General features: G+C 43.4%; 1 protein-coding gene across 1 annotated transcript; it reads right to left on the bottom strand.

Moving 5' to 3' along the window:
- Nucleotides 1-469: 469 nt before the first annotated feature.
- LOC308696826 (4-galactosyl-N-acetylglucosaminide 3-alpha-L-fucosyltransferase 9-like) lies at nucleotides 470-11,337 on the bottom strand (the record flags this gene model as incomplete). The annotated part of the gene is made up of 2 exons (XM_081375726.1): nucleotides 470-1,658; nucleotides 11,249-11,337. 2 exons carry the CDS (start codon nucleotides 11,335-11,337, stop codon nucleotides 470-472), a joined length of 1,278 nt encoding a protein of 425 aa, XP_081231852.1.
- Nucleotides 11,338-24,662: the final 13,325 nt, after the last annotated feature.

Below are 24,662 nucleotides of genomic sequence, written 5' to 3'. Positions count from 1 at the left end.
GAGAGAGCTATGTATTTTTGCATTAGTATTTCCATTCATCTCAATAGCAGTAGCACCACAAATAATAGTCAGCAATCCATGTAAAAAGCTAACTTTACTTTAATAACAGTACCAACAAAGATAATTCAGTAGGCCTTCATGTATACCCAAAACAAATTTGTGTAAACCATTTATCAGTCTACTGTAATGTAGAATTGGCAAATTGCATTGAAAAGAAGGGTTTTACCTTACTCTTTACTCTTCTTCAGGTTGGAGAGTTCACTTTGTACAAAACCTTATATTAGTCTAAGACGGCCAAACTAACGTTTGTGTTGCTAAATGATGCTGGTCAAGAAATCAAGGATTTATTGTCAGAACAAGAACTCAATCTCAAGCACTTTTTACGGTGTATTTCCTTACAGCATCGTTTTCGTCCTTGACACAAAAAAAGGCATCTGCTATGACTGAAGTCTATTGTTAACATCAGTTGTCAACCCCAGTACCAGCTGTTAAGATCATTAACTACTCTATAGTTCTTGTTTCTTCTGATATGATCGCAAGCATGACAGGCGTGCTCAGAACCAAAGAAGCCATCACTTGCAACAAAATGTTCCTTCCAGGTGAAGAACTGCCTGTACAAATCATCATTTTGGTCCAGAACCTTAAGATGTTCAGCTAGCTCTTTGGGGGAGTTGAAGTCATCCACATGGATAAAGGCACTTCCTGGTATGAATTCCTCATAGTTCTTTCTGGGTGGGCCAAGGACCACGGGAACAGTGCCGAGAGATAGAGGTTTGTACAGTTTTTCTGTAATGTAGTCTTTATGGATGGAGTTCTCAAAGGACAGGTAGAATTTACAGCTGGACACCACTTCTGAATAATCTTGATTACTAATGTGCCTGTTGAAGTGATTTCCGTAGGTTTCTATACTAATGTGTGCCTTTAACTCTGCATAGTATTTCGAACGCTCATGGACTGAGTTCCAGTTACTTACAATCCAGCAAACAAGTTTATTCTTATGCGGGATTTCATCATGTTTCTTTCCACCAGTGTTCTCTGAGATTCGCCCGTAAGGGACCATGATGTCTGAATCTTGTCTGTAAGTCATGGTCAGATTAAACAGATTGTTTAGATTTGACCGCTGTCTTGAGTTACTGGGAGATTCCATGTTCATCCAGACCCATTTCTGGAATGGAGGTCGTGGCAGTTTCGGCATGTTGGATAAGTCCCCATAGATGTCTCTGTGATGAAATAAAACGCCATGTGCTTTGTTAAACTGACTCTTGTTGACTGTCAAGTGGCAGCCGTGGATGTTGTACATTGAACTACAGAGTCCTAAATCAAACTGTTGCCCAAAAGGCCACATCCAGATCAGGAGAATGGTGTCTAGATCGCTTCCCTGCGATGAAGCCGTTTCTGTTTGTGTTAACTGGTGTCTGAGAGAGGTGAAGTTCACCATACAGGTGTTGTTCACTATTTGGATTTGATTTGGCGTCTTAAGAGCATTGATGCAGATGTTTCTGCAGACATCATGTTTGGGAACAGCTGGACAGTTTAACCAGTTTACTGATGGCTCATAATACATGTAGAATATTGCTGAGAAAAGTGTCATCAAAACCACTGCGATGAAGAAGTTCTTACAGGATCTGGAGGAGTTTTGGGACTCCATCTTTGACCTTCTGTGGAGAGAGCATGAGTAAGTGCTGGTGTTTAAATCTTTCAAATCTTTCTAGATTTCTTATCTCAGGAAGAATATGTTCATAACCCATTACAATTCAACTGAAGGTACACAGTTTTAAAGACACAGATATAACCCAGTTGGCAATCTATAAGGACCAAAGATTGGGCAATAAAACTATAGACTGTCTTTTTTTTTCACATCCTCACATCCAACTTTTTTACTAGGGTTAACAATTTATTGTGTGTGTGTGTGTGTGTGTTCTTCCAGCAAAACACAAGTTATTAATGGTCATGAAGTAATTAAATGCTGTTGATTTGCTCATGGATGTGTTTATAAAACAAAATCCTTGTACTTAAGCAAGGTTAACCTAGCATGTACAGGGGTGTGAATACTTTTTTACTTTCAATAGGTTTGATGGGCTTTTTTTGAACACTTTTATTGAACATTATAATACATTCTAAATTTGGTATCTGGCACAATTGCACTGAGGGCTGAATAATTTTTCATGGCACTGTACTTTGACTTGAGATGGCATCTTTCTCGAGATGAGATGACAGTTGTTTTTACTGTCTCGTCTGATTTTCATCAATTGACAATTGATCTTTAGAAATAGTTTCAGCTCATATCATAACCATAATTGAACTCCAACTGATATATAATTAAATTAATTATTGTTCACTTCCATATAAGTTTGGAGTCGGTAAAATTTTAGTGTTTACGCTGAGTTTCCGTTAGTTATTTTTGTGACCCACTCCACAAATTTCACATATTTCCACGGAAATATTTTTTAATATTGTGAATTGACATTTTTCTTTATCAAAAATTGCTTGCAAAATGATGGACAACGATTCACATTTTGCGCGCGTCATGTCCCGTGATAATAAAATCAAGAAAATTATTAAAAATAAATAATACATGAGTAAAGTAGGTTAAATTACTCCCCTTGGACTTGCGGTCGGCACCTAGCCTGGCTCCGCCCTCCTACGTACTTCCGCTCAATTTCATTTTCCTTCAGTACTACGTCTGGGACTGCTGTATATTCTTAGGTTTCCAGAAACAAATTTTTTGTAGGACCAATCAGCGAATAGAGGGAGTGGCTGAGAACGATGACGTTGATGTGATCACACACATGACTAGCGTCGGCCAATAGTGAGCCTACGTGTGACGTACAACACACAGACACGCTGCTTTATCAAGACTCGAGGAACAGAGAGAAGGAAATGAATAGTGGAATAAAGTCGTTTTTTTTGTTTGTTTTTGCGCACAAAAAGTATTCTCGTCGCTTTATAAACTTTATAAAAGACAGACATCTTATTCTAAACATAATCCTCTGATCATTCGGATGACCACACGTTAGCGATTGGCTATGGCAGATCCTGAGTGACTCTGGGCAGATCCAATAGTTTTGAACTTTAACAGAGAACCCGCCTACAAGGAAGTAAACGTTTCTCAATGGAGCGAGGCCAGACTCTCTGTACAAATGAAATGTACGAGAGTCTGGTAGAACCAGGCTAGTCGGCACCCCCACCCCGAAAGAATTTTGTAAGCCCGCTTGAGAATTATAAAAGCCCCAAAATTGTGTCCAGGACTGGGCAGAAAGTGACATCCTGTTTTCTATATTTTACAAAAGCACAATGTTTTTGTTTTTATGGTGTTTACACAAATAAAAGTTTCTTTACAGTTTCGAATGACGTCTCTGCATTGTGTCGATTTGTGTTATGAAAGTCTCATTTGTCACAATCCTCAGTCACCAGTCCTGTCACCACTGCACTTTATTTCTAAGTTTTCAAGTTTCAAGTTTCCACTTTATTTATCCTTAGAGAAGGAAATTGAGTGTGCAGAAGGATGTCTAAAAAACATACACAGAGAAAAGCACCACCTGGGGCTCGTTCTTTGTAAGTTGCTTAAAACATCCGAGATCAAATGACACATCCAAGATGATATCATCGTGCTAATCATGATCCGGCTAATTAGGTTCTTCAAACACACTTGCCGGATATGATTAGTATCGCTGGATTGAGTTATCTGAGATAATTGCGCGTTCATGCGCTGGTTAAAAGGGGATATGTATCGATAGTAGAAACATTGATCAGCAACGCTGCTATTGGCTGCTCAGCGTGGCCAAAGAGCGCGCTCAGTTTTTCTCCTCAGCAGAGCAAGAACTAATAGTTGAAGTTTATTCAGAATTTTAATGTTTAATCAAAACGCCAGGGAACACCTCAAAGTCTGCAAAAGCCAGGAGAGAGGGCTGGCAAAAAGTAGCAGACAATTTAAATCCGTTAGAAGTGGCCATGTTAGATGTTTTTATCACTTAATAGCCTATATTTGTATTTTAATAATTGCATAATTACTTTGTTCATTGTAATGTCAGAGTCACCACACTAGAACATGGGAACTAATAAAAGTGAAGTACAAAAATATTCTACATAATGGTAATTTTTAGTTATATTATAGTCTCTTTTATGAAAGGTAGCCTATTGTTAAATAAATGGTTGTCTGTTTATAAAAGCAACCAAGAAAAAGGCTGAGAAAAAAGAAAGAAAAGATCTTAGTAGCCTACACTATAAAATATTTTTTGCTGCATTAAATTAAGGCCGTATAGTCATTTCAACTGTTAAATCTTGAGTAATGATGAATTGCTTTGACTTGTTAAAGTGAAAACTGATAAACTTATGTTAATGTAAAAATATTTTGCCATGAGTTATTGATCACATTTTCCCGAGTGTAGTTCATTGTAATGACATTGTGTTTTCCTCTTTTGTGCACTTTTACATAATACACCAACACTTGTATCTGTTCCCAAGAAAGTGGTGGCTGAAATATGTGCAGTAAGTGGACATTTTCTAACTTTCCAAAGGAAAGAAAGTATAAGACTTTATAATGTCCATTTGTTTCCATTGCATTGGACAGTGAATAAACCCTCTCAGATAACTGTCATATGGAGGAACTAGCCTACCTGCAAGTGCATAAATAACTTTACTTCATTTATACTTGTATGCTTTATGGCTGCAATATAAGTTGCAGGATTCCACATCTACAGAAAGGCCTACAGAAGAGTCTGCACAGACAGAGGAGACATAGGCCTACAGGTGGACAGTGTATAGCCAACTTTTCCTTTTTATTTGTTGCATGAGGCATGTGTCTAATATCTCTTGTTGCAGGCACTTGACCACTGGCTTTTCTTTACAAAGAACAATTGAAATAAAACTCAAGGAACTAAGCGTATTTGTCTTTTATTAAACAAAAGTGTTGTTGTTGTTTTTTTTTGGCAATGTTGTGTAATATGGCACATGCAACGCATGCAACATGCAATGTCACAGGCCCTGTCAGGTGTGCAACCCTCAGACTTTTCAGACACTGAAATCTTCCCTTTAGCCAAAGTTAATTTCATTGTGTGCCCTTGTCCTGGCTAGAGCTGCATTGTAACTGGTTTGGGTCAGGGAATGGGGTCATAAAACACCTGTGTGCAGGAACATGTCATAATCACCTATGAAGAAATGCAGTTCTGTGAGGATCAGCATAAGTGTATGTAATACAGTGAGCTTGATATTTAATTGTGGAACTTTCCTTACCACTTTCAAATAATGTGCATAAATGTGAATCTCTGAAAATGCTTAAGTCATGCACAGATCCTGGACATTTTGCTTTCACATCTGTGATATGGAAGATTTTAGTCAACTGCCTTTTTTTTTTTATATAATATTACTAATCTGGAATATTAAGAATCAAGAATACCTGGGCTGCACATTTACATTGTGAACCCCCTTTCTGTTCACAAAATCCCCTTCACTGAGGCCTTGATGGTAGTCTATGGTTTAGCCTATAGTCTATCAATCACGTTAGTGAAGCCTGAGTGACATATACTGTAATCGTCATGGTCATGATTGCATGATCTTCATAAAACATTATGATAGCCTTAAAAAAAATGCTTTACAACATTGGGTCTTAAGTGGCTTGGAAATGCCACAAAAAAACCTAAAACAGTTTTTTAAACCTAAAAGCGCCAGGTAAACTCCGAATGACACGACAGACAGCACTTGCCATCAAGTTCTCCGCATCTCCAATAGTGTAAAGGAAAGAGCCACTCGCAAATAATCTTAGGGCAATGCAAACAGTTTGTGGTGTAGTTAAAGCCCGACTCCGACAAGTTGAAAATAAATGTGCGTTTCCAACAAATTAATAATGTAAACGATAATCTCAAGAGTCACGAGAAAAAATATATATCTCAGAAAGTGGACTATCACGCTGAGCTGGACTTCCCGTATCAGCTCCGCTTATAAAGCCGCAATCTAATCCTGTTAACATGAAATAAGCTGCTCCCGAGCAGGTTTAAGATTGCGCACCTGTTGCTATGACAGCAAGTCCAGGGGCCGGTTTCACAAAGATAGACTTTGACTACGGCTTAGATATAGTAGATAGTCAGACTTCAGATAGACATCTAAATCAGACCGTTGCACAAAGCACTAAAGACTCTGACTATCTTTAGTAGGACTACACTGCAATGCATTCTGGGTAAAATAAGACACTTTTCAAAACAAAAAACATGGCGGATCGAGTAAGCGCATTCAACCGCTCAGTGCAGTTTACCCCAGCGGAAAATATGTGTTTGTTGGAGGAGTATAACAGTTACAAGGACATTTTACTTGGGAAATTTAGCGGAGAATGTAGTAACAAGAAGAAATGTTTAAATTATGAGCCGTTTCCCCTTTTCTTTCGGCTGTTCGTAATGTAGCTGATTGTTACAGATGGTTGCCAAGGTAACAGAGTCTTAGACCTCAGTTAGCCTGGTGTCTAATTCTTTTGGTCTAAATTAAGTCAGTCTTTATTTTTGTGAAACAGTCTAACTTGCATTAGACTAGTCTATCAGCAGATTTTAGACTTGTCTAACACTATAGACCGGTCTAAAATAGCTTAGTGAAACCGGCCCCAAGAACCAAACAATCCAAGATCATGCCAAATCGGCAACAATCAAATCCAGCTAACTGAGTTAGCGACGTACGAAGAACGGGCCCCAGATGCCAACAACATTGTAAACACAACACAGGACACACATCAACACATCAACACATCAATGGAGACACTCCTTCCCCCAAAACCAATGACAGAAACCAATTGGACAGTACACAGGTCAATATGTCATAATGAACAATGACAGAAATAAATGAATAAATAAGCATATACTATATATAAAAAAATGTCATAAGATGTCACTCAAGTGAATTCAGGTTCCTAATAGCCACAGGAATAAAAGAATCCCTGGCACGTCTAGTTCTTAACATAGGTTGCCTAAAATGGCGACCTGAGGGGAGCAGATTAAACTCCCCAAAAAATGGGTGATTTTAAAATGTGGTTAGCCTTACTCCGGACCCGTTTATCATATAAATGTTGTAGCTGTGGTAGCTGTACCCCAACCATCTTAGACGCTACGTTTACCTGCTTTATTAGCTTACGCTTGTTGAGTAAAAGGCCACTGAACCACACCACAATACAAAATGTCAAGACTGATTCAATAAAACACTGATAAAACAAAGTCATCAGAGTCCTGCACACACTGAATGATTTCATCTACCTCAAGAAGAAGGGTAGGGTTAGGGTTAAATCTCCGTTGGGCCTTTTTACAGGCAGCAACTGTGTTGCTCTCAAAAGATAATTTGCTGTCAATTATGGTTCCTAAATATTTATATTCATCTACTGTCTCATTCATTTCATTTCATTTATTTATTTTAGGACAGTGCACATTAATCAACATTACTGTAAATGTGCCAGTGTTAGCCAGCAGGCTAACTGTAGTCCATTGGCAAGATGTTATACTAGGCACAAGATAGCTAAAAAGAGAACATATTAGGTCACACAGCAATTAATATACAACAATAAAACATAATGCCATAGCACTGGCTACATTAAAACATAAATTCATAAAACATAAAACATATAACCATACAGCCATACAACTGTATGGGAATTAATAAAGTAACCATATAGCCATCTATCTATCTCAACATTCATGTTTTGAATAACAGTTTGTGAAACACTGTGCTGTGATCTACGGAAATCAGTAATCATATCCTTTGTCTTGGAAACGTTGATAGACAGTTAGAAGTTTTCACACCACGCAATAAAATCATCGGCCATGCCCATCCTCATCATTATTCAAAAGGCTCACTATAACAGTGTAATCTGCAAACTTCACACAGTGCCTATTCTCATACTTACTCCTACAGTCATTTGTATATAAAATAAGAAGCAATGGTGAAAGAACACAGCCCTGAGGAGAGCCTGTGGAGGTAAGGGCTTTTGAGGATAAAACACCATTAACCCTAACACACTGCGACCTGTTCGACAGAAAATCCAGTATCCAGCCAATTAAGTTAGGGTTCAAGTTAAAAAGAGACTGAAGTTTCTCAGCCAACAAGTAGGGCTGAATGGTATTGAATGCTAAAGAGAAGTCGATAAAAAAGAGCCTTGCATGAGTTTTTGAGGATTCCAGATGTTGATAAAGGTAATTTAACACTGTAAGTATTGCATCCTCAACACCTCTGCTAGCCCTGTAGGGTCTAACTGTTCCTCTACCTGCTTCAGTAACTCCTGCTTAACCAACTTCTCAAAAGCCTTCATCACCAATGAGGTGACAGCTACAAGTCAAAAGTCAGACCTTGGGGTTCTTACAATTAGCCACAGGAATGATCGTAGAATGTTTCCAAATCTTTGGCACTGTTTGCGTCTGGAGTGATTGAGTGAAAATCACTTTAAAGATCTCACTTAACTGACCAGCAGAAGACTTAAGGACTCGACCACTGATGTTGTCCAGGCCAGGACTTTTTCTAACCTTAGTTTGTTTAAATAATGATTTGACCTTAGATACATCAATGTCAAAATCAAGAATAGAACAATCACTGACCAAATTCTCACTCATGTGACTGATTTTAGCACTAAAATCACTGTTAGAAAATATCATATTAAAACTAATTAATTTGCTAGCTGCTCATCAGAATCAAAACCATTTAAGGACACAGTGCTAGTGCCTTTCTGTAGACTGGTCATTAGTTTCATGCCATTCCACACAGATCTGAGATCAGACTCACTGAATTTGGACTCAATGTTCTTTACTAAATTGCTTTTACTATTTCAGCTCGCACAACCTTCCTAATTTCAGCATATGCACTTTTGCACCACTATTGAAAACAGTCCTCTTTTCCCTTAACAGATGTTTCAGTTCTTTAGATATCCAGGGCTTATTATTAGGATAGGAAACAACTGTCTTAGTTGGGATCACACCTGTCCACACTCCGCCCTGTTTCCCTCTCTTCCTTATTTGTTTACCAGGTGTAGCCGGACGCCTAAAACTTTGTATCGGAGCATTGTCCCCGACTAAAAAGTCAAAACACGACTTAATAGCCGAGTTGCGTCTAGGTCCACCACATAATTGCTTGATTTAAATCCCAGGAGAAAGACCTTTGTGTATTGGATCCTGTCGGGCTTGACAAACAAACCCAGAGCGATGTTCAGCACGATTGCCAGAAGTAGGAAGAAAAATATCTCCATTGTTGGCCCCGATACGCACGGCAGCACACCCGTAAACAAACTGAAAAAAACGTTGTAGTTTAAAAAATAAGGACGTAGACAATATGCAGAAAAACAAACAGATTCAGACACCTGCTACCGAGTCGCATGCAATTGAGCCGCGCCTCTCCTCCTTCCCCGTTGCGTGTTTTGTGTGTACGCAACGGTTATAAATGAGGCCCCTGGCCTGTAAATCGTTTTTATTTAGTTTTAGTTATTCTTCTTGCTTTTGTGCAACATATGAATAACAATTTATTTGTTTTTAGATGTTTTATTTTTAGATATTTCTATTTTGCGGGAGTCCCGCGCAACGCGCACACATACGGGTACCTTATGCCTGCACTCGGCCATCAAATCCCGCGCCGCACTCTGTTGCGTTGGGTGCCGTGGGAGTGCAAGGGCCTCATTTATAAAACTGTGTGTAGAATCCTTACTAAAAGTGCATGTGCGCCCGAAAGCCCGCCAAAAAATATTCAGATTTATAAAACCGTGCGTACGCCAGAACCTGCGCAGAATTCCCTTTATAATCCCAGTCGCGGGAACATTGTGTGCACATGCGTCTCCTCCTCGAAATAACCATATATGAGCTTGCAACGCCTAGTTTTACTATGCATATCCTCATCTGCATATCATTTGCATATGCATATTCATCCACGTGATAACATGTTTAACGGTACAAGACATTAGAAGAATATGAGATAAGTATGTGCTGTCACATTACATTGATAAAATTATTTAGTAGCCTATCCTTGCCTTGTTTTTGAATAAATAAATCAAATAGTGTAAAATACATTTCAGAGAAAGTTTTTCTCAATATTGTCCACTGGCCAAATAGTATTTTTAATTGCTTTATATTTTTAATGTAAACAGATAGGCCTTGTTGTGCATTATTTGCCCGAAAATATTTTCTCAGACAATCGTCTCGGTTACGTATGGTAACCCTCGTTCCCTGAGTGAGGGAACAGAGACGTCACGTCGGTAGGAGTTACCAACGAATTGGGATCACGCTAGGGAGACCAATTGCCTTCGAGTGAAACTTAAACGAGCCAATGAACATTGGCATGCAGGATTTGCATTCCGCGCCCCGCCTACCAGTATAAAGCGGAAGCACGAGCATACACAAATCGCTTTACACTAAGGAGCCGAACAGTGTCCGGTCCTCCGCGAAGATACAGCAAACATGGCGACGGGGCGTGACGTCTCCGTTCCCTCACTCAGGGAACGAGGGTTACTAGGGGTGTAACAATGCACGTATTCGTATTGAACCATTCAGTACGAGGCTTTCGGTTCGGTACGCATTACAAACCGAACGGTTCGTTGGACCATTTTTCCTGCCGACCAAAATTACGTTATTTCAAATGTAGGCGTGTATGTTCAAATGTATAACAGCTGTGTGCCAGTGCATCCATGCCGAGGGTTCCTTCAGACAGGGAATAGAACAACTGGCAATGGGTCGTGTCCAGAGAGGTAAACAGATCTATCTGAGTGGCTCAGAAGATTTCCATATCAGCTGGACCGCCTGGGGATGGAGTCGCCATTCTCCCGGAAGGGGCGGCTGCTGTGAGAGCTCGTCGGGTGCACGGTTGAGCACACCAGGGATGTGAATGGCTCGAAGCGACCTCAGATGCTTCTGACTCCATAGGAGGAGATGGCGGGCGAGTCGCAACAAATTGACGGGAGCGTAGACCACCTTGGCGGTGATGCACACAACGGTCACAGTGCTGTCCGTACGGACCAGTACATGCTTGTGTTGAAGTAGCCCTCTGAGGCGGCACAAGGCTAAGCGTACTGCTTGCAACTCTAGGCAGTTGATGTGCCAATGCAGTTGGGGCTCCGTCCACAGACCCGAAACTGCATGCCCGTTGTACGTGGCCCCCCAGCTGCCGCTCTGCCACGCCTATCTCGGGACTCGATCGTGAAGCCAGCGCTGAAGCGGTCTCATATGGAGCAGACCGAGCGGCGTTACTGCGGCTGCGGATGCCATATTGCCCCAGGAGCCTCTGAAACTGTTTCAGTGGGACCGCTGACCTGCCTTGAAAGGACTTGAGGCAGTTGAGTACTGACTGGACGTGCTCCTCCGTGAGGCGTGTGGTCTGACTGACCGAGTCAAACTCCATACCGAGATAAGAGATCCTCTGCATGGGGCAGAGTTTGCTCTTGTCCCAGTTGACCTGAAGCCCCAGCTGACTGAGATGCCGAAGCACCATGTCCCTGTGTTCGCACAACAGATCCCACGAGTGAGCTATTATGAGCCAGTCGTCGAGATAGTTGAGAATGCGAACGCCACGTTCTCTCATGGGAACAATACCTGCCTCCGCGACTTTTGTGAAGACACGGGGTGACAGGGCCAGCATGTAGGGTAGGACCTTGTACTGATATACTCGACCCTGGAACGCAAAACGTAGAAACGGTCTGTGTCGACTGGCTCGCGTCCTTCGCCAGCAGGACGTCGATCTCTTTCCTCAGGACAGGGGCATCGCAGCTCTGCACATGGGTGAAGCGGATGCCCCTGAACTTGGGAGGCCGGCGGGCAAATTGAATTGCATAGCCGAGCCGGATGGTAAGGGTGAGCTACCGGGACGGCCTGGGAAGCGCTAACCAGGCTTCAAAGAACCGTACCAGCGAGCCCACCCGGACCACCGGCGTACCCGGGGTGGGGCAGCGTGGTGGAAGGCAGGGACTCGACTCCGGAGGCATTGCAGCGGCCGAGAGTGGGGTCTGGGTGTGCGGAGCAACACCAACCTGCTTCCACCAGGGGGCAGATGACAGGGAAGGCCCGGAGGCGTTCGGCTGCTCGCTGCCCAGAGGCGAAGGAAGGACGGGAAACGAGGAGCGAGGCCCGGGGGCGTCGAGTCTAGGTTTCTGATCCTCCTTTCCCAGCGGGAGATGAGAGTGACGAGGCCGGGGCGGCGTCACTGCCACCTGAGCGCTGGGGCGAGTGGAATGAGAGCGGCGAGGCAACGTGGCGGCGCGCACTGTCATTCTGGCCCTCTTGGACGGGGAGACTGGGAGCGGCAAGGCAATTGAGCATCGTCCTTGACTACAAGTCTCGGCCGTGTGTTACCCAGGGAAAGTGGAAACTGCTCTATCATTGAAGTTTTGAATTTTGGTGGAACAGAAACAAAACGGAACCAAGGATTCTCCACCCGTCTGGGGGAAGGAGTGGTGCAGACAGCTCCTGGAGAGCAGCGGTCACGTCCTCTGGGTCGCCTGTCTCAGGGTCGCTTCCCTCTCCTCTTTCCGGGGGGTTTAGACAAACTCCGAGCGGGCTGGGCAGCTCTCTTGCGGCCTGCACCCTGCTGCCTAGGTGGAGGCTGCTGCTTAGGCTGAGCAGGGGCGGAGGCGGCGGCAGGAGGGCGCCCTCGGCGACGAGCAGCTGGAGGAGCAGCCGTCGAAGACTGGGCAGCAGCAGCCTGTCTCCGGGGCATGATGTGCTTGATGACCTCCGACTGCTTCTGGGCGGCGGAGAACTGTTGGGCGTAGCTCTCCAGCACGTCGCTGAAGAGGCCACCCTGGGAAATGGGGGAGTTCAGGAACCTACTCTTGTCCGACTCCCTCATATCGGCCAGGGTGAGCCACAGGTGTCGCTCCTGGACCACGAGTGTGGACATCGCCCGGCCTAGGGAACGTGCGGTGACTTTCGTCGCCCAGAGGGCGAGGTCCGTCGCCATACGCAGCTCTTGGAGCAAACCAGGGTCGGTACCACCCTCCTGCATGTCACTGAGCACCTTGGCCTGGTGGACCTGGAGAAGTGCCATGGCATGCAGGGCAGAAGCAGCTTCTCCACACGCACTGTAAGCCTTCCCGGTCAGAACGGAAGAGAACCTACATGCGCGGGAGGGGAGCGTGGGGTTACCCCGCCAGGTGGACACGGTCTTGGAACACAACTGCATCGCCACAGACCGTTCCACTGGGGGGATGCCCTCGTATCCCTTCACTGCCCCGCCATCGAGAGTGGTGAGGGAGGAGGAGGGAGTTGATCTGTGTCGGGCTGCCAGAGGGGCCGTCCATGATCTCGTCACCTCATCATGCACCTCCGGAAAGAAAGGAACCGGGGGGGCTCGCTGAGAACCAGCAAGTCGATTGTATTATGAGTATCTGATTCCTGACCTCAAGTATTCAATTTTCGATTCCCAACCCTAATAGAGAGCACAAATTATCGCTCTATGCGTACGACCTGCTTCTATTTATCGTGGATTCACATAACTCTCTTCCTCATGTCATGTCTGCACTTCAGCAACATTTCGGGGTAACTTAATCAAGAGTGAACTATTTCCCATAAATCAAGCATAAAAAATACTTGTTTTTCTGCTTACTCATTTAAATTTATATGGTTTGTTAGGATAGGACAATATTTGGTCGAGATACAACTATATGAAAATCTGGAATCTGAGGGTGCAAAAAAATTTAAACATTGAGAAAATCTCCTTTAAAGTTGTTCATTTATGTTGGCGATTGTTCTGCATTCACTCACAAAAATAAATGTTTTATATATTTACGGTAGGAAATTTACAAAATATCTTCATGGAACATGATCTTTACTCCAATATCCTAATGATTTTTGGATTAAAAGAAAAATCGATTATTTTGACCCATACAATGTATTATTGGCTATTGCCACAAATATTCCCGTGTGACTTGTGACTGGTGACGTGATCCAGAGTCACATTTCTGTTGTTTGGAGAAATGGAACAAACCAATATATATATATTGAAAAATATATCTACGCTTCTTTCTCTTTGATTGGAAGGATCGCTGTAATTAAAATGAAAAATAAAATGCCAAGGCCAAGCTGGCAAATATATATTCTTCTATTAATTCCACCAAGATGTAAGCTTTCCCCTGCTACACTATAGGCCATATGTTTTGGTTTGGTCCTAGTCTGTCTATTTACTCTAGAATATTTTGTAAAGGCGTTTGTCTAAACCCTTTACTTTGGTATTGTTTGTGAAAAGACCGCTTTGTCAGAAAGTGAAATGGTACACAATGTAAAGCACAATGTACATATCTATTGTTGTAGGTTGCGTTGGTATGGGTATGTTGCTGATTGTTATTTAAATAGAAACGTTAAAATTCAACAAAAAACAATTAGGTTACTAGAATTTTTACAGAAGTTAATGTTCTGTTAATGGAAATAAATTTACATTTACATGCATAAAACATGTAATATTAATAATTATTATTATTCATTAACTGTTCTAAAATGCATTTAGTCTGAGCCTTCACATGATCCTTCAGAAATCATTCAAAAAATGCTGATTTTGCTGCTCAAGAAACTTTTCTGATTATTATCAATGTTGAAAATATTTTTGCTGCTTGACATTTTTGTGGAAACGGTGATGTTTTTCTTACATGATAAATGTATTTATTGTCTCTTTTGATCAATTTGACCAACACATCCTTGCTGAATAAGTTTTTTCTTTTTTTGTTGGTGATTTTCCTTTTTTTTATTGTGACAGGACAGTAGAGAGATGACAGTAAACGAGGTGGGAGAGAGACGGTGGATGGGATTGGGAAAGGTCCACAAGCCGGGACTCGAACTCGGGCTGGCCGAGCGCAAAGGTGCTTATATGTCAGCGCACTGACCACGAGGCCATTGGCGCCGACATGTTTTTTTTTTAAAAAGACTTTGAACCATACTGAACATTTACAATTTTTTTTTATTCCATGTTAATTATATGTATATTTTCTAGCACGTTTCTTTAAGTTATCATGATGATTAAAGTGGTGTGGATTCAAAGCAGATTCAGTTTTGTTCACATTAAATGGGAATTAATTGTTCCTAACAAATAAAGGGTCCTTCAGAGTTACAGTAAATCTGACGATATTTTTGAGGTTTTAGTATTAAATGAGGAGCTACATAAAAACTTATGGAGACTCACCTGTGATGTTCTGTCAGATAATCCCACAGTCTTAAATCATCTTTCGTTACATCACACGATCACAAGTACAAGTTCTTTGCCTTTTGCTTTCCCGAAGTATACAGTGTTGTAAATGTTAATAAGTGATAGGAAGATTTTCAACAGGTCGGTCATCTCTTCAACTTTCACATTCACCATGGAAGAACATGGAAAAAATTGGTAACCTAAAAATGACGACATCTAAATGAACTGGTTTTATTCAAGTCAAAAAATATTGTTTGATACCACTGAATCAACTTTAATTTATACAAAGTTATATTTTTTATTTATTTTTTGTCATTTGCATCTCATTTTACTACATTCATCCCTGGTTTTATAGATTTACGCCTATAGTCCCAGACTAAACTACATGTTTGAGCTGTTTTAACTTGAAAGCGTATCTTAAAAAAAAAACAGTGCCATTGTTTTGTCTCAAGATGCACCTGTAATGTTTTTTCTAAGGCATGTTTATAACAGCTATAAATGTCTTAATTGAACTAAGGCCTAATCCAGGGTTTAGATAAACCAACATTTGTAATTTGTACACGGTTTTAAAGAAACAGATGTGAGTAACTCAGGCGGCAATAATTTTTATGTCACAATCTCATTCAGTTTGGACTTTGTTCAGGTGTGTCTCATTAATTATCCTTTTTTGCATTTAGTTCCTCTGTTCCTGTTTATTGCTGTCGGGTCTTGTGTTGTATTGCCGTTCTCTTTGTGTGTGCCTGTGGATTTATTAAATACAGGCTTTTGCATTCATCATCGTGTTCGTGTGTGTTCTACAACACAATCCGTAACATTTTTATTGCTTTGTTAAAGAACAAAGGTTGGGCAATAAAACGCACCACACTCTCATGTGTGTTTTTATGGTCATGAAAAAAGGTTGCTATAACTAGGTTGTGTGGTGAAGGTTGTTACAGCGTTGTCACAGTGTTGACATTGACCCACCCTTCAGGGCCATTGCTTACTCCACTTTTTTTGGAAATAGGCTCATTTTACAACTCCCCCAGAGTTAAACAGTTGAGTTTTACCGTTTTCGAATCCATTCAGCCGATCTCCGGGTCTGGCGGTACCACTTTTAGCATAGCTTAGCATAGATCATTGAATCGGACAAGACCATTAGCATCTCTCCAAAGAGTTTAGATATTTTTCCTATTTAAAACTTGACTCTTCTGTAGTTACATTGTGTACTAAGACCGACGGAAAATGAAAAGTTGCGATTTTCTAGGCTGATATGGCTAGGAACTATACTCTCATTCCTGCGTAATAATCAAGAAAAATAATGAAAATAGTCCCCAGCTCGGTAGACTATAGGGTCGACTATTTTCAGGCGCTGCGTCATATCATTACGCCTGCTGGAGCCATGGTACGGCAGCAAAGTTTCTTGATTATTACGTATGTCATATGTATTCATCTTTAAATGGTATGGGTAACGTAGCCTACTTGTTGCACGTTAATGTTTTTTCCTTTTTTTATTTTGGGAAACGCACAGAGAAAAAAAAATTTTGTAACTGCTCGCACACCTATTTATTTTTTCTTTGATTTGTCATCTCATTCGTTTCTTTGCTAGATTTTCTCATGTCTGCTCATGCTAGTTAACGTTAGCCCACTCCCTGTAAAATATGTTTGTTTGTTTTTCTCACAAATGTATGTGTCAGGGATCCACCAGATCTGCACACTCCGCCCACTCGTTCACTCTTCCCAGAATACTGATTCACCACACCTGCACCTCATCATCACCTCATCATTCACTCCCTTTATATACAACCCTTCACCTTCTGTTCAGTGTCTGGTCTTGTCTTTACATGGACGCACAAGACTCACTACCTGTTACTTACCTGATCTACCAACCTGAGATACTCATCTTCATTCCTCATTCCGATCTGCCATCTTCCTTCTCTGTTGATCATCTTGATCATCCGTTCTCCACTCTGGTTTCCACTCCACCTGCAAAGACATTCATATTATTATTCAGCTAAGTTGTATCTTTATCTCAAGTTTGCATGACCTACTCACCAATACATGTATAATGTATACAGTAAATTCTTCTTTTGTTTTGTATGTAGACCACTGTATGTCCTACTTTGTGTTGGTTGGGATGTACACTGTACATTGTTTTTGTGGGGAAAAATAAAATATATTTGTTACCATGTATTTGTGTGTTCTGAGTATAAAAACAAAATTCTCAAATATTTTACAACACACTTTTGTATGTACTGTCTGTGGTAAGTGTAACACTGAACAAAAAAAGGCCTAAGTCATTATGATGAATGGAGAAGAAGTGTTCCCTTTCAAGGGAACTCGCGTTGCGTCGAGTTTGACGCTATGGGAACGCTTTGCGTGATGATGTCTTGAAGCACATGTAAAATCAGTCCAATGGCGTGGCGGAGCGTCAGATGCGGGTGACGTCACGTACCAGGAAACTATAAAGCCTGCTTGAAAACAGAGAGCGACAGCTTCTGTGTCTTCGGTAGCGCTTTATGTGAAATCTGTCTCTGTCTATTTATTGTTGTCTGTCACATTATGCAATCCAGCGATCAGTTCAGAATGTGTGTGCATCCCTGCCCGCGTTTTTATTACGGGTAGGGACACTCACGTTCTGTGTATTGTTTGTTTGGGAGAGGAGCATGCCCAGTCAGCACTCGAGGGTGCTGGCTTGTGTGCATTGTGAGGCGCTGTCCATGCGCTCGCTCCGATCCTGGCTGAGTTTCTTCCGGGAAGCTCGCGCTCCCCAGGGCTCGGGTCCCGCTGCTGCCGAGGCACAGCGGCGATCTCAGTCCTGGGGTTCGCAAATGGATCTATCAGCGGGGTCTGAGACGGGCTCTGCCTTATCTCAGCCCTTGCCTGATAGACCCGGTGTTTCTCATCAGGGTGCGGCAGTTTCTTCCCCCCTGATGGTTACACAAACACTGCAATTGTCCAGTTCTGAGGAACTGGATGTTGTTAATGTTGAAGAATTGCTGGATGTAGTGACAAGAGCAGTCGATAGACTATGTATTGTGTGGCAATCTTATAAACAGGACGTTCGTTCAAATAAATAAATAAATAATAAACTTGACGAACGCTTCCTGCCCTCACGTGCACAATCACAACGCCGAAATCTGCCGTTTTTCCCCGATCTCCATACTGAGGTGTCGAGATCGTGGGAGAAACCAGTGTCATATAGAGTGTTTAATTCCACATATATCTGATTATTCCTCTATTTTCTGGTTAAAGAGACATGGTTATGAGGAGATGCCAAAGGTGGGAGAGACGCTCGCGAGCTATCTCTCTCTAGCAACAGCATCGTCCCTGAGTGTTTCGGCATTGCCTAAATAAGCCCCTCAGAGTGACATAAAAAATAAAAAATATATCTCTGGTGGGCAAGGCTTATTCCGCGTGTGTTTATACACGATGTCTTTGCCATTTATGCTAACCCTGCCACTTTGTGTGTTTCGGGGCGCAGTGGTCTCCGGCGAGCACATATCTCAGGGTCCACCCGGAAACGTAGTGGTCCTGGGATGCTTGCCCCCTCCGAGGAGGGTCCTAGAGCAGTCAGTTCAGTCGTTCCCTGCCGGTTCGCCATACAGGGCACTGAATTGGTCGCTCGAGTAACATCTACACCAGTCTTGAGAGGCTGGTTCTCTTAGTAAATTTTTTGGAGAACATTTTTTTTGTCCTGATGCTCGAGGGCTCAGGACAATGAGGGTAGTCCCCCCCCCGAAGTGCAGCGGTCAACACCTCTTTTCACGGTGCCCGTCTCTCTTCGGTACCCTCAGGGGACCGTTCTGCCAACCCTGCCACCTCTGGTGTTTCAGGGCGCAGCGGTCTCCGGCGAGCACATATCTCAAGGACCATCCGGAAACGTAGTGGCCTCGGGATGCCCGCCCCCTCTGAGGAGGGTGTTAGAGCGGTCCGTTCAGTCTTTCCTGCCGGTGCGCTGTTACAGGGCGACGAACCGACTACGCAAAAAAAAAAAAAAAAAAGGGGAAACCGTTCTGCCAACCCTGCCACCTCCGGTGTTTCAGGGTGCAGCGGTCTCCGGCGAGCACTTATCTCAAGGACCACCCGGAAACGTAGTGGCCTCGGGATGCCCGCCCCCTCTGAGGAGGGTGTTAGAGCAGTCCGTTCAGTCGTTCCCTGCCGGTGCGCCGTTACAGGGCGATGAACCAACTACTCAACAACAACAGAACCCAGAAGTCAGTCTCGAGAGACTGGTACCTCTAGTAGAATCTTTGACAGCGTGGAAGCTACTGTCAAATGTTTCTCGTTGGGTCCTGCAGACCGTGGAAAAAGGGTATCAGATACGATTCAAGAAACGCCCACCTCGGTTTATGGGGGTCCTATCCACAGTGGTGGGCCCCGAGCAGGTTCTGGTTATGGAACAGGAAGTGAACACTCTGTTAGAGAAAGGGGCCATAGAATATGTACCTCCCTCCGACAGGAAAACCGGGTTTTACAGCCGGTACTTCATAGTTCCGAAAAAGGACGGGGGATTGCGTCCCATTTTAGATCTTCGAGTTCTGAATGAGTCAGTCATGCAGCTCAAGTTCAAAATGTTAACATTGAGACAGATCGTGCCTCAGATCAGGTCCGAGGACTGGTTTGTCACGATAGATCTCAAGGACGCATATTTCCATATTTCCATCCGTCCGTGTCTTTGGAAGTTCCTGAGGTTTGCTTTCGGGGGCAAAGCATACCAATATCGAGTTCTTCCATTCGGCCTAGCTTTATCACCCCGCACTTTCACGAAATGTGTGGATGCAGCTCTGGCGCCTCTGCGCCTCCAGGGCATTCGCATTATGAACTACATCGACGATTGGTTGATTTTAGCTCAGTCGCATCAGGTGGCGGTTCGACATCGAGATGTCGTTCTCACACATATGAAAGAGTTGGGGTTACGGCTGAACGCCAAGAAGAGTGTGCTTTCTCCACTTCAGAGGACCACTTTCTTAGGCGTGGTTTGGGATTCTGTGTCGATGCAGGCGCGCCTGTCACCGCCACGTATAGAATCTATCCTTGCAGCTGTGAAGAGTGTAAAGCTAGGCCAGCTACTCACTGTCAAACAGTTCCAGAGACTGTTGGGTCTCATGGCAGCAGTTTCCAACGTGATACCTTTTGGACTGCTACACATGAGGCCCCTGCAGTGGTGGCTCAGGACCAGGGAGTTTTCCCCGAGGGGCAACCCATTTCGCACAATCAAGGTCACGCGGCGATGCCTACGTGCCTTGGTTATGTGGAGGAAACCTTGGTTCCTGTCCCAGGGCCCAGTGTTGGGAGCTCCTTGTCGTCGCAAACTGCTAACGACGGATGCTTCCCTCACGGGCTGGGGAGCGATTCTAGAGGGTCGCTCATCTCAAGGTCTGTGGGAAGACCATCATCGCTTATGGCATATCATTCGCCTAGAGATGTTAGCTGTCTTCCGGGCTCTGAGGAGCTTTTTCACAGATCTCAGGGGACACCATGTGCTAGTTCACACGGACAACACGTCGGTAGTCGCCTATATCAACCACCAAGGGGGTTTGCGCTCGCGCCCGTTATGCAACTTGGCACGCCATATCCTCTTGTGGTCCCAGGGAAAGCTGCTGTCTCTCAGGGCAGCATACATCCCCGGGGTCCAGAATATAGGAGCAGACACTCTGTCGAGACAGGGGCTGAGGCCCGGGGAATGGAGGCTCCACCCCGAGGTGGTGGAGCTGATATGGAGGGAGTTTGGCAAGCACAAGTGGATCTGTTTGCGTCTCGAGAGACGTCTCACTGTCCACTTTGGTTCTCCCTCACGCATCCAGCTCCTCTGGGACTGGATGCTATGGTGCAGACGTGGCCGAGGCTACGTCTGTACGCTTTTCCCCCAGTTGCTCTGCTCCCGGGAGTTCTGGAAAGAGTTCGCAGGGACCGGGTTTGCCTGCTTCTTATAGCCCCGCACTGGCAGGGCAGAGTATGGTTTCCCGACCTTGTGTCCCTCCTCGACGGGCCTCCCCTGGAGCTACCCGTCAGGAGGGATCTTCTGTCCCAAGCGGAGGGCTCGATATTTCACCCCCGACCAGAACTGTGGAACCTGTGGGCTTGGCCTCTGAGGGGGCCCAGCGCATAGTGTCAGGTCTCTCAACTGAGGTTGTTGAGACCATTCTACAGTCCAGAGCTCCCTCCACGAGGAAACTTTATGCCCTGAAGTGGAGAGTATTCACTTCTTGGTGTAGTGACTGTCGGTTGGACCCAGTTAACTGCCCACTTGGTACAGTGCTGGAGTTCCTGCAAGAACGGTTCACTGCAGGTCTGACCCCGTCCACTTTAAAGGTTTATGTGGCGGCCATAGGTGCTTACCACATGCTTTTGGGTGGAATCTCTGTGGGGAAAGACCCCTTGGTATCTCGTTTCCTTTGTGGCACTTGAGGCTGAGGCCTGCAGTTCGCTCTAGGGTCCCTCCATGGGGTTTGTCCTTTGCGCTGCAAGGCCTTTCCCTGGCCCCTTTTGAGCCTATTGAGGAGGCTCCAGAGAAGTTCTTGACACTGAAAGCTCTGTTCCTTCTAACTATTTTCTGCAGGCCTTCTGTCCTCTTCCTTTTCACGGACCAGGAAAGAACTATTTGCTTTGCCCAGTTCGGGCGTTAGACGCTATGTCCACAGAGCTGCCCTGTGGCTTAAAACTACCAATTATTTGGGTGTTTCGGGTCCCCTAACAAGGGATATCCAGTGTCTAAGCAAAGGATGAGCAAGTGGGTAGTTGAGGCCATTTCGCTTGCTTATGAAGCAGCCGGACAGCCTTCTCCTATGGCTGTCCGGTCGCACTCTACTAGGAGTATGGCGGCCTCCAAGGCCCTTATATCAGGAGTTTCCTTACAGGACGTTTGTGATGCGGCAGGCTGGTCCTCACCGCACACATTCGTCAGGTTCTACTCTCTGGATTTGGACTCTACTCCAGGGTCTCATGTTCTGTCTTCCTAGTGCTGCTCACTTGATTTCACACAGGACAGACATTCGTAGCTATGGTGGCGTTGGTATAGACGTTCCCATAGCGTCAAACTCGACGCAACGCGAGTTCCCTTGAAAGGGAACGCCTCGGTTACGACTGTAACCTCGGTTCCCTGAAGAGGGAACGAGCGTTGCGTCACCTTGCCATATCTCCTTCATGCCTGTCAGCGGCTACTTCAGACTTTTTACGAAGCTGTCGCTCTCTGTTTTCAAGCAGGCTTTATAGTTTCCTGGTACGTGACGTCACCCGCATCTGACACTCCGCCACGCCATTGGACTGATTTTACATGTGCTTCAAGACATCATCACGCAAAGCGTTCCCATAGCGTCAAACTCAACGCAACGCTCGTTCCCTCTTCAGGGAACCGAGGTTACAGTCGTAACCGAGGCGTTTTCCATTCATCATAGTGTTTTACATTGAGCACATCAGTGTTCAACTGGTTCTTATAAATGTCTATTCATATGACGGTTTGTGTGTGTCATTTGAAAACAAAATATCATTTTGAGAAGAAATAACATTGTTTTGAATGTAAAGTTTCATTTTGCAGGAGAATTGAGGGGTTTTGCATATTGTGTGTGTGTGTTTTTGAATTTGTGTGTAGAGTTCTGAGAATATGAGGCATGCTTTCAGAAAATGTGTGTAAACAATCGAGAAAAACTGTAAATTTAGATATATTTATTAATGATTTGACTGCTATTAATTGGGACAGATACCAATTAATACCAGATGTACAAGATGCTTGGGACTTTTTGCATTCTGAGCTTATTGATGTTGTGGACAAACATGCTCCTTGGAGAATTACAAAGGTTAAAGGTAAACATCTTCCTTGGATCAATCATGAACTAATTAGTCTGTTTAGGCAGAGAGACAAAGCGTGGTCAACATTCCGTCAGACAAGGGATGGTGCTGATTGGGAAATATACAGGCAGTTGAGGAATTTGAGCAAGACGAAAACTCGTAATGCTAAATCAAAATACTTTAGAGAATGTCTCACTAGTGATTTTAAGAATCCTACGCAATTCTGGAAGAAAATAACAAAACTATTATTACAGTTTTTCTCGATTGCTTAAACACATTTCTTGAAACTATGCCTCGTATTCTCAAAACTATAAACACAAATCCATAACGTCTCACCCAATTCCCCAAACATCCTATTTTCAGGTCAAAATGAAGCTCTACACTCAAAACCATTCACTCTTGCTGAAAAACCAAACTTTGCCCTCAAACAGGACACACAAACCCTTAAAATCACACACACTACAACATAGTCTAACACACTGGTGCAATAAATTCAAAACAACATTTCCAAAACTGGTAAGTTATGTTGCTTGTGGTTCCCCCCCTCACAAACCTTTTCACATGATGAACACAAAAGACACAACCAGTGGATACATTGGCACATTTTTATTCATACACAGAAAACACACACACACACAAAAACATTTTTTTTTTCCTGTTTTACTCCTTTTTTTTACTTTTTTTTTTTACTCTCTCCTCTAAATTTTTTTTTTATATTTACTTGCAGTAAGATGTGTGTGACCAACATATGACAGTAAAAGAGCACACACAATCCATATTCTAATATGGAATTCGAATTGTATTGGAATGGTAAAGAGTGTTGGTCGTGACAGGAGGGCCTCCACTCAAGGATACAATATGATGGACACGTCTAAGAATGTTCCACATATGGTTGAAATACCATCATTTGCCTAGAAAGATAACATTCTGGGAGTCAAGACTATAAAGGAGAAAGGATGCCCTCCCTTCACCGTCACACTCTGCAGCCACACTGTGTGACTGTACGACTGCTGGCCTTTTCTTGCAAGAAAATAAACCTCATCAAAGACTATTGGAAATGTTTGTCTCTTATTCAGTGATATAATTTTGTTTGCCACCACACCTCCCTGAAGGTTCTCGAGGTGACGGTAAAGCGACTCAAATTTGGCCTTACTCGTAGCCGAGCCTCCCTCATAGTCATACCATTGATAAAGACATGGGCAACTAGAGTGGCTTGAGTTTCATCTGACACTGCTTGTCTTCTTGTCCTTGCCCTTCCTCCTCCTCATTCTTATCCTTCTTCCTTCATGTCTTTCTGGATCCATTGTTCCAAAACGCAATAAACTGATTTGGGCCCTTTTATCTATCTATTGAAGGATCTGATTGATGTGTGTTCAATTTTGACTCTTAGTGTTTCCACCTGGGTAATTGTGTGCTAACTGAGCTGAAGCTGTGCTGACTTGAGTGAACAATTTTGAATGCTAGTGCTTTCTAAATGACAACATGGTCTAAGCAATGAGAAATGAAGAGATTTGTGTGTAGAGTTTTGCAGTGACAGTTCAACAAATCTGACTCATGTGTCAAAACAGGGAATAGTGTTTATAGTTTAGTGAAATGGGTGTGCTTTTTGATAAATGGCATTATGGTTTTGAAATTTTAGTTCAAAAGCCTGGTTATAGTGTTTAAGCAATCGAGAAAAACTGTAATAGCCTACATCAGATAAACACTGTATTAATCAAATAAGAGTGGCTGATACAATACTACATGACTCTTTATCTATTTCCCAAGCATTAGTCAGCATTTCTCCTCGGTAT

This window comes from Scardinius erythrophthalmus (assembly GCF_964197995.2).
Source record: "Scardinius erythrophthalmus genome assembly, chromosome: 10".
Taxonomy (NCBI): domain Eukaryota; kingdom Metazoa; phylum Chordata; class Actinopteri; order Cypriniformes; family Leuciscidae; genus Scardinius; species Scardinius erythrophthalmus.
Note: the sequence above shows the minus strand (reverse complement) of the source record. Positions and strands in the feature narration are given on the sequence as shown.